The sequence below is a fragment of the Hirundo rustica genome, chromosome 8, assembly GCF_015227805.2.
Source record: "Hirundo rustica isolate bHirRus1 chromosome 8, bHirRus1.pri.v3, whole genome shotgun sequence".
Taxonomy (NCBI): Eukaryota; Metazoa; Chordata; class Aves; order Passeriformes; family Hirundinidae; genus Hirundo; species Hirundo rustica.
The window spans coordinates 31022623-31035312 of record NC_053457.1 but is presented as its reverse complement, the minus strand read 5'-3'; the positions used below and the strand labels follow the sequence as shown (position 1 = coordinate 31035312).

At 41.1% G+C, this 12690-nt stretch overlaps 1 protein-coding gene across 1 annotated transcript in view; it reads right to left on the bottom strand.

The window, feature by feature from the left end:
- Window positions 1-7292: 7292 nt before the first annotated feature.
- Window positions 7293-12690, bottom strand: part of PLPP4 (phospholipid phosphatase 4) — a 50361-nt gene continuing 44963 nt past the window's right edge. Inside the window, exons 7-8 of the mRNA XM_040071139.1 lie at window positions 10067-10255; window positions 7293-8765 (exon numbers count right to left, since the gene is read on the bottom strand). Coding sequence (XP_039927073.1) covers window positions 8755-8765; window positions 10067-10255 — 200 coding nt within the window. The 3' untranslated portion in view covers window positions 7293-8754. The remainder of the gene's footprint in view (window positions 8766-10066; window positions 10256-12690) is intronic.

The window sequence follows — 12690 nt, the reverse complement described above, 5'->3', positions numbered from 1 at the left end:
GCCTGGGAGTCAGCACAGGACATCCAGCCAGCCAGGGACAGACAGATGCATTTGCAAATGAGCAACCCAAATTCAGTCTGCATGGTTTGAGGGATGGAAAAAGTTTGCAGGATAATTTATTAGTGCCATTGTCTGCAGCTTTCCAGCTGTTCTTGTCCTGGGGCATACACAGAGGAGAAGCTCCCAAATACATCAATTAAATAGTTTTAGAGATGTTTTTCTGCTGGGAGGCACGAAGCTGGAAAAATTAAAAGCGCTCTTCTAGAAGTGATTTAAGTTAATGAATGACTTCAGATCAAGGCCAGAGGGAGGGAAAAATGTCAGCACAGCCCTTCCTGCTTGTATTGAGGTGGAGTGGGTCTCTAACCACTGCTGCATGTAGGGAAATAAAAGAGGCTTTCCCATGGGATGGGGATAATTCCCTAAACGCCCAGAGAGTACCCCAAGGATGGTTCTGCAGTGCTCAGTGCAAATAAATTCTCTCTGAGCTGCTGATATTCATGCAAACGTTGTGTGAAATACTGCCATGCATCCAGCACGACACAAACATTTTCCCTAGAGCTCACCACGTGAAAGAGGAAGGTGTTTCCACTGGACTCATTTAAACAAATCATTGAACAAAGAACGAACCAAAGCCCAGCTCCTGCCTATTGGAGTTTAATGCCAAGGAGAGTGGAAGGAAGGATGAGAGCTGCTTGCATCCCTCAAGCCCCTTCATGTCCTTTGGATGGTATCAGGTTTTTTATCAATAAAAATCAGAAAAAAATAACCCTCATAGTCATAAAGGTGATTCAAGCCATGTTCAACCCAGATGAACATCCATCCCCCACCTGCATTTACTGGGCAGCAGGAAAGAGTGAAAGCCTATATTAGACCTTGAGAACCAGTTTGAATAATTGACATTAAGATTTGTTGAAATGGAACAATTTGACTGACCCACTTTTGGACTTCAGGCGAGTTTATCTCACATAAAAAGCTATTTTGAGTTTATGTTGAGGTTTTTAGGAGCTCTGCCATGCCTAGCAGCTCACCTCCCCGCAGACAAATTCACAGAAAATAATGCACAGTGTTAATGCCAGGATCCCCCAACCTGATTTGGCCCCCACTGAATTCAGCAGTGATCAAAGTCCTTTTTCCCAGTCACCGCCTTAATTTCAGTGCAAACTTTTCATTGTCAGGTTTGCAGGCAGGTATCTGCATTTGTCCTAATCAGGGATTGCCTTGCAGATGTAGGTTTAAAACTTCTCTAGAGCAGTCAAAGTACAGAGTTGTTGGCTGTGAAAAAGCCCAAAGCCCCTAAACCTCATTGAAGGGCCTGATGTTGATAAAAACCTGGCTCAGACCCCGCTCACATGAGCCAGTTCCAGCTTCTCTGGACAGAACCTGAACTGCTCAGCTGTGTGCCTTGCACTGCTGAAAACAAACAAACAAACCAACCAAAAAAACCCAACCAACCAACCAACAAAACCCCAACAACAACACCACAATAAAATCAAAAAGAACTAAAAAAACACAAACAAAACCAAACAAACCCCATCATCTAACTGAAACAATGCGAGCTTTGCAGGGGAATCTCACTTTCTCAAATAATCACCTTGGGGAATCACTGCTTAATAACAGACAGCAATCACTGCACATTACAGACGCTGAGAGACCATTTTACAAAGCCTCACACCTAAAAGCTCAGCTTCTAGACTTTTTTTTTTTTCCTGTGTCACAGCCCTAGCTCACAAAAGTTGCTGGAGGCATTAATGTGAAGGTTTAGAAATGGCAAAACGTAAACACACAGTTTGGCCTGAAGAAAAGCACAGTGTGTTTCCTGAAAGCGCATTGCTGGACCATAAAATATGAGTTGTGATGCTACACTGAGGGCAGGGACAGAAGAGGAGAGTGTTTGTGAATCTCTCTCTACTTCCCTGACCATCGTGTGATTAGCTGCCCCCTTTGAACCTAACCTTTATTCCTTTACCAAACCCAAAGAGTCAATTACTCCTCTTGCCTCCCTTTGAAATGAAGTGAAAATTCACCAGGACAGGGAAGCACAGAAAAGCTTTTACTCTGCTTCAGCTGACAACAAGATGTATTTTTGTCCCACTCTCTCTCGGCAAAGCCATTGAAATTCACATCAGGGGATGGTTTAGATCCTATTGCACCTGTTAGTTCTGGTGTTTAGACAAATTCTGCACGATGCTGATGCACCTGGGTGAACGTCAGCAAAGGCAGAGCAGAGGAAAGCAAACTCACAGCCCCTCGTGTAGGATTTGCTCCCCCAGCTTTGGAGGGGGCTGCAGGTCGTGTAAAATTCTGAACAGTAATGTTAATTATTGCACTGACTCTGGTTATTTGGTGCAGTATCACAACATAACAAGGGGCTCCTGCTATGATTTACCTTGTAAGCACCTTTCTTCATAGCTGCATTTACTGCTTTATAAATGCTTCTTATTGCATAGCCATTACCAGTGCTGTTAAACCCATTTAACCGTGCTCTCACCACTGCAGTTTGACAGAGAGATGGCAGAAGAAGCAGTGTAACTTATCCTCTTTATTTTTGCAAGGACAGCATTATGGCAAAACATGTATTTACTTGCATAACAGCTCTCTATAACTCCTGGGAAATGGGAGTATTAAATACTGTAAGTAATAAATAAATACAAGTTCAAAAACCCAGCTGCCTTCTTCAGTATAACCAATAAAAGTAAGAGATAAACAATATTGGTTGGTTATAAGCCAGTACACCTGGAATTAAAAGCTAGCCTTTTTTAATGGCAAATAAGAGAACACAAACCCTGGTTAGAAGAAAAAAAAACGCTGAAAAAGTTTCTTAGGTGATAATTCTGCTTCCCCCTGCTGCAGAAACCTCTGAAAAAGTTAAGGGCCATACGGGAACAAGGTCAATATTTCTGCTCTCCCCTTCATCCACAGCACATAAGCTGCCCCACAGTTTCTTCCACATTAAACCAAGCAGTGCTTAAATTTCACAAATTCCCAGCTGGAATGCACTCACAACTGATCTATTTCCATTTACTTTGGGAAATCCCAAACACGGCAGAGGTTGCTTTCATCACCTCATGGAAAATGTAAATCCACTTACTGATAAAGAATTCCTGTGGCACCTCTTCCTGCACCAGCCCTCTGTGCCTCCCCTGCCAGCTCTTACCCAGCACGTTGCTGCAGGAGCTGGGATTTTCTGTGACAATTCTTGCTCCCCATTAGTTTGAACTGAATACTGAGATCAGCTGTGCTCAGCCCTTCTGGGGTCCTGATGGCACAGGAGTTTACTTTCAGTATTTAAAAAGAGCAGACTCCAGCCGACGCTGAAAAGAAACTGATCAAAAGTTAAAATGAAATTATTTCCCATCAGGAGAATTCACAGAAGCAGAGGTGTTGCACTGGAATCCCAAGGGAGATTGTTCAGACCAGAATGCAATTATGAAAGGAGCAAATTAGGAAGGAGCAATTCACCCACTCGAGAATAACCCTGTTACCCTGGACATTTCCTGACATGAGAAGGTTGGAAGCCTCAAAAGAGGAAGGGTGGAAATCATCCTCCCACAGGCTGGCAAAAGCCTTTACATACTGAGATGCAACAAGAGATTACATTTTCTCCATTTGCATGTTCTTAAAATTATGAGTTTTGTTAACAGATGAAATCAAAAATATTTCCCAGCCTTTATAAAGGGAATTCCTGTTTCCCAAACAAGCCCCAGAAATACGATCTCTATCCCTTTACTCCCTGCAGTGGTTTGTTTGAGGAAGCCAGCCCCAGTCTTTTCCACACTCAGTGATCCAGAGGATGTTTAAGTAGCCTTATCTTTGTTGAACAACGCTGCAGATGTGAGTTCCATGACTCCATTCACTCCCTAGACAAGTTTACACCTCTTAGATTAGAGTGACATTGTGACACTGCTGTAATGTTCTTTTCCCCTTCCCTTTTTTTACAGTTATATTGGTTCCAGCAGGAGCCCACATCTGAAACTCTCATTGTGGCTTCGATCTCTCAGACGGGGAATGAAGGTGAAATGGGGTTTTGTATTCACAAATGCTCTGTAATGCTGATAAGGGGCCATGTGAACAGAATACAGACCGACACAACAGAAGTGCGTACTCAGCCTGCCTGCTAAAGGAGATATTTTTCAACAGCCTGCTAAGTGGCAGTGAAAGATTTGTAAATATCACCCTCAACAGAGCGGGGAGTCCTTTCTCCTAATAACCCTGACACACACAAAAACAATTAATAAAAACTCGAGGAGATTTTTGACAATAATCTGGGAGCCTTCAGAGCCCCCTGCTCTGTGTGTCCAGCAAGGGGCACTGGACAAACTTGCTGGAACTAATAAATCAAACTTCCCCTGGCTTGGATCTCTTCTAGCAATTATGTGATGGGCTTGGATCTTAATTAGCAGCTCTTCTCTCTTAATCTGAATGGTGTCAGAAGGTCACTCTGAGAGTGATGCTAACTAGAATGTTTTGGACTGTCTCCAAACCAGAGGTGTGACAGGGCACTCACCAGCTCCTCCCAGCATCTCCCAGTGCAGGTGGGAGTTTGCTCAGCCTGTAACCTGAGAAATGGGAAGAACAGAAATCTGCCTTGGCTCCAGCTGTGAATCGGGGGGAGAATCCACTGGAATTCGAGGGTGAAAGCGCATTTGGAAACTTCCCTCCACTGACCACCCCTTCTCACTGTGACACTAAGCATTGTAAAAGCCTTAAAATGCTTTAAAATGCCCTTTGGCTTAAAAATTGAAAAGTTCTGAGTATTGGACAATGGCAACCCGAGCCCTCCTGCTGGAGCTTGTCTGGGTTCAGTTGGGCAATTCTGCAATGACATCTGTGCTTTTTACAGCTGCACTCTGTTGTGGGTGAATGTTGCTTAGATGTAAGTGCATTAATTAGAATTGGCAAGTCTAATTAAGATGAAAAGGAAGGAATAGAGACAGCATCCAGAAGAAGGTGTGTTCATGTCACCATCAATTCTCCTCCCCTTCTCACCACCAGGAGAGAGGCTGCTCTGCAGATGGAAAGAACCAGGGACCCCAAGGAGCTCAGAGAACACAGCGGTGTGGGCTGTAATGAGAAAGCACAATTACATCTGTGAACTAGAGGCCACAGAAAAACAAGCCAGAGGTAATCACTGGAATAAAAACCAGAGCACCCAGCCCCATCTACTCCTAGAAATAAACTTGTTTCAGACCGTGTTAAAATGGAGTAGCTTGGCAGAGTAATGCGTGGCTGCTGCAATTCTGCCAGGGAAATTAAGAGCCTTTTTGGCAAACTAACAAAGAGACTCAGTCCAAAGGTTTAAGGTTTGTGGAGCTGCTTCAATCGTGTTTCATGCCTGACTTTCTGCAGTCCTCCTGAACTGGCTGAATGCATCACTCTCTTGTTTTTACCAAGGCAAAGTACTGGGTGAGGAATTTCTATTTCACGCCCCATTCCTACCTTGCTACTCAGACTACCTAATGTGAGTTATCCTAAATGCCTCCTGCTTTTCCTTTTAGAAAGCTTTTTTTTTTTTTTTTTTTCCCCCACAAAATAACAGGTAGATCTTCAATTCTGTAACTTCAGCATACATCTGTTGCAGCTCAAATGTTTTTATTACAGTTATCTGGGTTCAAACAAGGTCCAAAGTTTGGTTCAGTATGAATGCTAGGTTTTGGGGGGTTTTTTGTTATTTCTGCAAGTTTAAGCAAAAATCCTGTAGCATCTGCAAAAAGAATCTCAGTTAATTCAGTGCATCAGGAGTTACCCACCCAGTCTTGTCATTTTAATTTTATACATGCTGAGCAAATTTTAATTTAATGGTAAAATGATAATGTTTTTTTCTCTGTTCAGAGCAAGTTCCTGAGCAGGGAGCAATTTGCACACCTGTAGAACAGGACTTCTCTATATAATAAATGGAATTAAACTGGGTGCATCCCAGTGGAAATTTCTAATTTAGTTTTAGCCTCTTAGGACAGCAGGGTCAGCATTCTGCTTATCAGACAAGAATGGAGTGCACTCTGAGATAGCAGCTGAGACTCTATGCCTTGTAAAGATGGGTAAGAGTAATAAAAAATTTGATTTAAGATATTGCCTGTGGGTGCTCCTCCTAACTGTCCAACAACATGGTCCTGCTTAGCAATTTTAAGACAAATTTAAAAATTTAAAACTGAGCAAAACCCATGTGAAGGCTTTATTCCAACTACAGGATGTGATGTGCTCAGTGATCCAGAGCAGCTCTCCCAAAGCCATTAGAATTTTAGCACCACAAAACACAAATATGGCTTTTTCCATGGGTTTGGGCAGGTTGTTTTTTTTTTTCCCCCAGTCCACAGCAGAGTATTTTTTGCCATGGGTAGAAAGAAAGAAAATGAGGTCCTATTTTCACATTAAATAGAAATTGTTCTATGCACAGGGAAAAAAAAATAGAGGGCCAAATTAGAAAAAGCAACAAAATCTGAATTAATCAGCACAAATGCTCCATTCCTAACCCAATGCCTGAGGTTTGCATTCACCGTGGGGACATTTTGCTGGCTCCCAGTCTCATGGTTTCAGGACATCCCTGCTGTGTTTGATTCGATATTGCTCTCCTGTTCTAGCTTTAGCACATTTGTTATTAAATACAGCACTTGCAGTGTAATTTGAGATATGGACTGGGACCAGGGAAAGGACCTGTTGGGTTTGGCTGGGTAACAATCACAGAACTTCAGCCTTGCAGACTTACACTACACCTCTGCCTGGAGGAAAGTTGAAGAGCATTATGGAGGGTGTTATGTTACCCTGGTTTTTCTGAGTTTTTTATAGCCTTTTTGATTTTCATAAATGGAGTCAGATTTTTAGTTACTGCACGATATTAAGAGCAGTTTTCTAACTTTTCCCACATATGTAACATAAACAAATCCTTTGTTTTTCATTCTCTGTCCTTTGTTTGCATATTTCTAACCTGAAAACAATTGTAACTGACGGCTGGTCTGGCCACTGAGGCTGAGGGGTGAAAACTCTAAAAGCCAATCTTCTGCTAGACCCACAACTGTATAAAAAGTAAGAAATAAAACAAAGAGGCTGTCTCTCCGCCTGGATTCAGCTTTTGAGCTGGACGGAGAAACCTCTGCTCTGCAAAACCTCTTGTCTGCATGTGGCTGCTTTGTGTGTCTCGGTGACAGTGTTCCATTTTCATAGCATCAGTAATGACTGTTTATCAGTACCAATGACTGTTTCCAGGGGTTTTTTTGTGTGTGATGCTCTACATGGTTTATTAACGAAAATAACTTGCTAAATTATATTCTTCTCAAAAAAATGATAACACGCTGATGTACAAACCCACATTCATGTGTTGTTTTATTGGTGCATTACAACATTACATTTCCTTCACACTGAGAAAGCATGAGATTAAAACACATTGATCCACAAAAATGCCTTCCCTACGCTGGCTTTGCACTGGTGATTGTGGCACCTACAGACCCCTCCACAAATTTCATTCCATTAAGTCTTTCATAATTTTAATTACATTCTAATCAAACCTTTTACATTGTCTATTTTATGACTCTCGATTTAATTATTCCCATTAAAATGTGTTATTCTTTACTGCTTTTCCGAGGTCACTAATTACTCCTGCAATTTCAGTTTTTATGCTGTATTACACTCTGTGTTCCAATCCTTTAACAGCCACTACTCGCTCAAGGGCTGTGTGAGCTTTTCCTCATCCCAAAGACAGCTTTTCTGTACCAAAAGCCATTAAAACACTGAGAATGTCTACAGCACAGTTAGAAGGCCCCACTCCATTTTGAGAATAAGCCAGATCTATATAAAAACATGCAAAATGCTCTATGCATCGGTATTAAACTTCTAATTTTGACTGAAGATTTAATTTTTTTAACATTTGCATATAACCTGGAAGACTAGGGTTCCTGCTGAAAGAAAGAGCTAATGGCTAAGCCTTACCCTGACTCTGGGGCTTTCAGTAATCTTCCCACATGGAGCAATAGAAAACTACATTTGTTACAGAATTCTGTAGGAGGGTTTAAAAACTTTGTAGGAAGATTCAACCTCCATTGAACTCTGTGGATTTCTAGAATGAGATCTCAACCACACCAGAGGAGCGTCCTGTCAAATCCGGTGCAAATGCCAAATAACTTTGCTTTGCTGATGCTGGCATTGTGAATTACTGTAAATTCACCAGGAAAACCACAGCTAAGTTCAACTGCTTCTGATGTAGAGCTCAGAATTCTGTAAGTGAAACATCCTCCCTCTGACATGGTTAAACTGCACCAGCTTTGCAAGGCTTGAATTCTACAGAACCTCCTGGGTTCACGCCTGTTACATTCTGTTCCTTAATGTCACTTCCTATTTATAGCCTTTTCCAAATATCATATAAGTTTATATACGGCAAGGTTGCATCCTCTTGTACACAGTTATTAGGCTTATATTTAGTGGGACTCTAATTTACTTGCTTTTTATAAAAATTCAAGTGTTGCCAATCAGGAAGCAGCTCTTCTCCAAAAAAAAGGAAAAAAAAAAAAAAAAAAAAAAATCTACAAAGCTTAGCTTTGAGGAAAGTAAGTGACAAGCCTTACATAAAGACATAGAGCTGTTTGAATCACAACATGTCTACCAGGCCGATGCCTATTCCAACAGGAACACAGAAATTATAATCATGGCAGCAGTCTCCTCCAGTCTGAAGCACCGTAATTGTGGTCGTTGATCAGCATTTATCTTGATTGCTCCAAGAAATATTCAACTGCCAGGGTGTGGTCTGGAATATTTTGCCTGCATTTTTCACAGGAAACCTAAGGAGAAGAAAACCTGGAATCTGACATTCTGCCATCCAAAGGTACATCATCTCGCAGGAATGTGATGTATACTGCAAAGTGCATACGCAGCCAACAGAATCCTACTGATAACAAATTAACTTAGGTCACACGCTCGTCAGCCTTCTCCGTACCGACAGCGGTTTGATTCAGGAGAGCTCCAATTCAGGTACCGAGCCAGCCTTGGCAAGCACCACGCCCAAGGGCATGGTGAGCTGAAAATGTGGGGTGGGGTTAGTGGAAAACTGTCTCCAGCCTTCCTCTGGGTAGGTTACAGTGCTGGAAACCACCACGAGCATTCATGGTCGTGCGCCCAAAGTCACGAATGGGAATCTTTGCGTTTCCTCAGGTCACCAATGCTGCAGTGAGTCACTACACAAGAATGAACATGGCACACCGAGATCCACGGAAAACTTAGTGTTTCTTTATCCTCCCGCTTTGAGGGGGTTTTAAACACCTGTTTGAAAGACTTCAGCTTGTTAAATGCAATGGGTGTTCTTTCCTTTCGGTCTGTTTTGACGGCAAATACTGCGAGAGTTCTCAAAAATTGCTGATGGTGCAATACCAAGCTTCTAATCCACCCTGGATGGATTAGTTGGTAATTTTAACAGCATGGAGTTTCTTGAATGTAAGAATCATCCTATGGAACTACTAATGCACAAGGCTTGGCCCTTACAAGCGCTTCACCATCCACACCTTTCGCCTTCTTAGTCATTAGTAGCTCAGAATGACCTTGGCAAAACTTGACAATTAATACAAAGTTCCACCAACATGTGGAGATTTTTGTTAATGCCAGAAGGCAGCAAGACAAAAGTAAGGATGATGCCCTAAATTATCAAATTACAGATGTTGAACACCTGATGAAAAGTGCTCTGTGTACTCGCCACCCATCGAAATCAATGAGTGCTGAAGACGAGAAGAACTTTGTAGAAGATACTCAGCACTTCAGAAAATCTGTTTCCAGATCTCAAAATTACTCTCTTAACCATTCTCCACATTAGATTGTTTTTAATAATCTTTCTCCTTCCCTCGAGTAGTTCTACCTGTTTGCAGTAGACTGAAAACAGATAATTCAGCAAGTCAGTATGAACTGAAAGCTTAACTCTAAAAGTATGATGGTATCACGGCATTAAAAACAAAATATTTAAACTCCCTTTATAAAAAAGGAAAGAAACAAAAGAAAAAAATGTACAATAAGAACCACTGTTAAGAGACGAGTTTGGAGGAAATGTGAGAAGGCTAAAAGTTCATTCTGCACATTTCTCAAAGTCATACGGGACCTTCGGTTATTCCCTCCAGAGGCAGCCCAGTGGCATTGTCTGCTGTAGGTCTCTCTTCTTTCTTCACTGAGTTCTGATCCAGCAGGCTGACGTAGGATTTGTGACAGGCTGTATTACCCAAAGGAGGGTAGTGCTGTCTGTAGCAAATATAAGCAAAAATGAGGCCAATGATCCCTCCAACGAAAGCATCTGGAGGGGAAAAAAAGCAACAAAAGCAGAAGCACGTTACCAAGGAAAGGGCAGCCAGGAGCAGCAATTGGAAATAAAAGACATTTGGTTGATGTGAAAGTGTTTAACACAGAAAATGAGAAATATGAATTTTCCTCAAGAATTTGGAACCAAACACCACAATCACACTGGGCACATAAAATCAGTCCTTGGAGGCTTGTGTAATATTTTGAACACCCAAATTGTAGATGGTTGGCTAAATTTTGGGAGATGAACACAGGGAATTGGACAGCATCCTTGGGGTATCAAACACTCCTGATGTTCCAGATCACAGCTGACCATTTGTGGGGAGGCAACCCACGGGTCTTCTCCCACTTACAAAAGCAGACTGCCAAGAACAATTTCAATCTGGATGAATTTTTACCAGAAGCATCTGAAAGGTCAAAGACTAAGCATGCCTGTTAACTGATTTAACACCTTTTGAATATCTTTCTTTGATGTTTTTTTAGTACCCCATGCTCTTATCAGAAAATAAAATAAGGCTATTGGGTGAGATATTTGCAGCTCTCACACACAGGGAATTTTAAATTTTCTATGGAAGAATCCTTCTGTTTCTGGTTCTGCCTCCTACTAAAATACCTCATCTTGTGTTTCATTTACAATCAACAAGAGAAAAATTTCACTGGAAATACACTCTCTGTGAAAGCCTCAGATTCACCATGAAGAATAATGAAGCGAGGTAAAAGGCACTGGTTAAAAATATAACCTGACAACACATTTTATTTTAACAAGACTGATTCAGCACCACATCATCTGTGTATACCTGTGTTTCTATTCTTTCAATTTCAAAAAACCCGAAGTATAGTAAAAATGGTGAATCATTGAGTTTACTGGCAAAAAAGGGTAAATCAATACAAATTAGTTTTATCTAAAGTCATTAAATATAGATTAAAAACTCTGTTTCCTCAGCGTGATTTGTGTTGTAACACACATGTGGTTCAATTTTCAGTGTGCAGTTTGTAATCATCAGAGGAGTGAGAGACCTTTCATCAGGAATGTCTAGGGCAAGAAAACCTGAAAAATTTGATACTGAGGTGGATAAATTTAAGAAATGTAACTGTAAGTCACATTTGAAGAACAGGACTACATGGAATGACCCAGGAGATGTTTTCTAATCCTATGTTCTCTTCCTCCACACAAAAAGATATAATGAATCTGTCACAAAATAATGTAACAGGGGCTCAAACAAGAATTTAAAAGGTGATTGTGTGCAGACAGCAACTTATCCTACCCCACTGGAGGCTGACTGATTTCATCAGCCTGTCCCTACCAAACTATAATGGTATTAAAGGTACTGAGGGCAAGAATTTTTACTGCACAGCATCAATCAACCCGTAAAAAACTTAGTTACTGTGACAAGATTAATTTCTGTAAACCTGTGTTGGGCACAATTCTTAGATTATCCTACTCTGACTGAGTAGTGTTCCAGTTGTTTTTTTTATTATTATTTTGCTTATCAGGTCAAGCCTATGATTGCTATTTTTAATCATGGAGAAACACCAGATTTTTCAAGTGCTCTTTAAGTTCCCCGGGATTTTGAGGCTTGCTGAAAACTTGCCCAGATAATTTCTTTCAAAACCTTTACACAAGTCATGCAACTCTGCATGTCTCAGCTTGAGAACCACAGTAATACAAATTCACTGCATGATTTATGCCAAAGGTTTCTGTCTTACTGACCTTGCTTGACTGGGGGTAATAAACAAAAAACACAGGCAGCTATTTTAACTCCTGTTTTTGGGGAAAAAAAAAAAAAAAAAGTCTTTTATTTGATTTCATGGTAGAAATAATTTTCCTCTTTTTATTTTTTCCTTTTTTTTCCCCCTTTTTTCCATAAAGGAAAAAGAATATTATTTCATTCTCAGTATTTAACTTTACTTTTTTCCATACAAAATTCTCCCTTATTCCATGAGTAAATTAACATTTTTAGAATTATAAGCCTGTACAGGGACTTATATATTGGGGATTGATATATTCAGGAATTCAGGATTCACAGTGAAATATCCTAACACTCACTAATATCAATACTAAGGCCTTGAATATCACTCTCTCCAGCCAAATTGAAGGGAGCCCATAAAGCTCTCATAATATTAATGTTGGAAGCACGCTCAATGGATTTTTAATGTAGGGACACTCCCCTCCATCTCTCACCTGCACTGTGCTAAGTCTTGGACTCCAAACTAATGGTCCTTTTTCCTTTCCCACAGCAGAGTTAGGCTCCAGCGCAAAGGCACCATAAATAATTTACTACAATTAGCTGACTCTGCTGAGCATAAAAGCCAAGGGCTGAGGTTCTGTGCTGTGCCCAGAGTGAAGAAGTCTCTCCCTTGGGAGCACAGGTCTGTCAGGGGAAAGCAGAGGTCGCCTGCAGGACAACGTCTGCCAGCACTGCTCTTGGG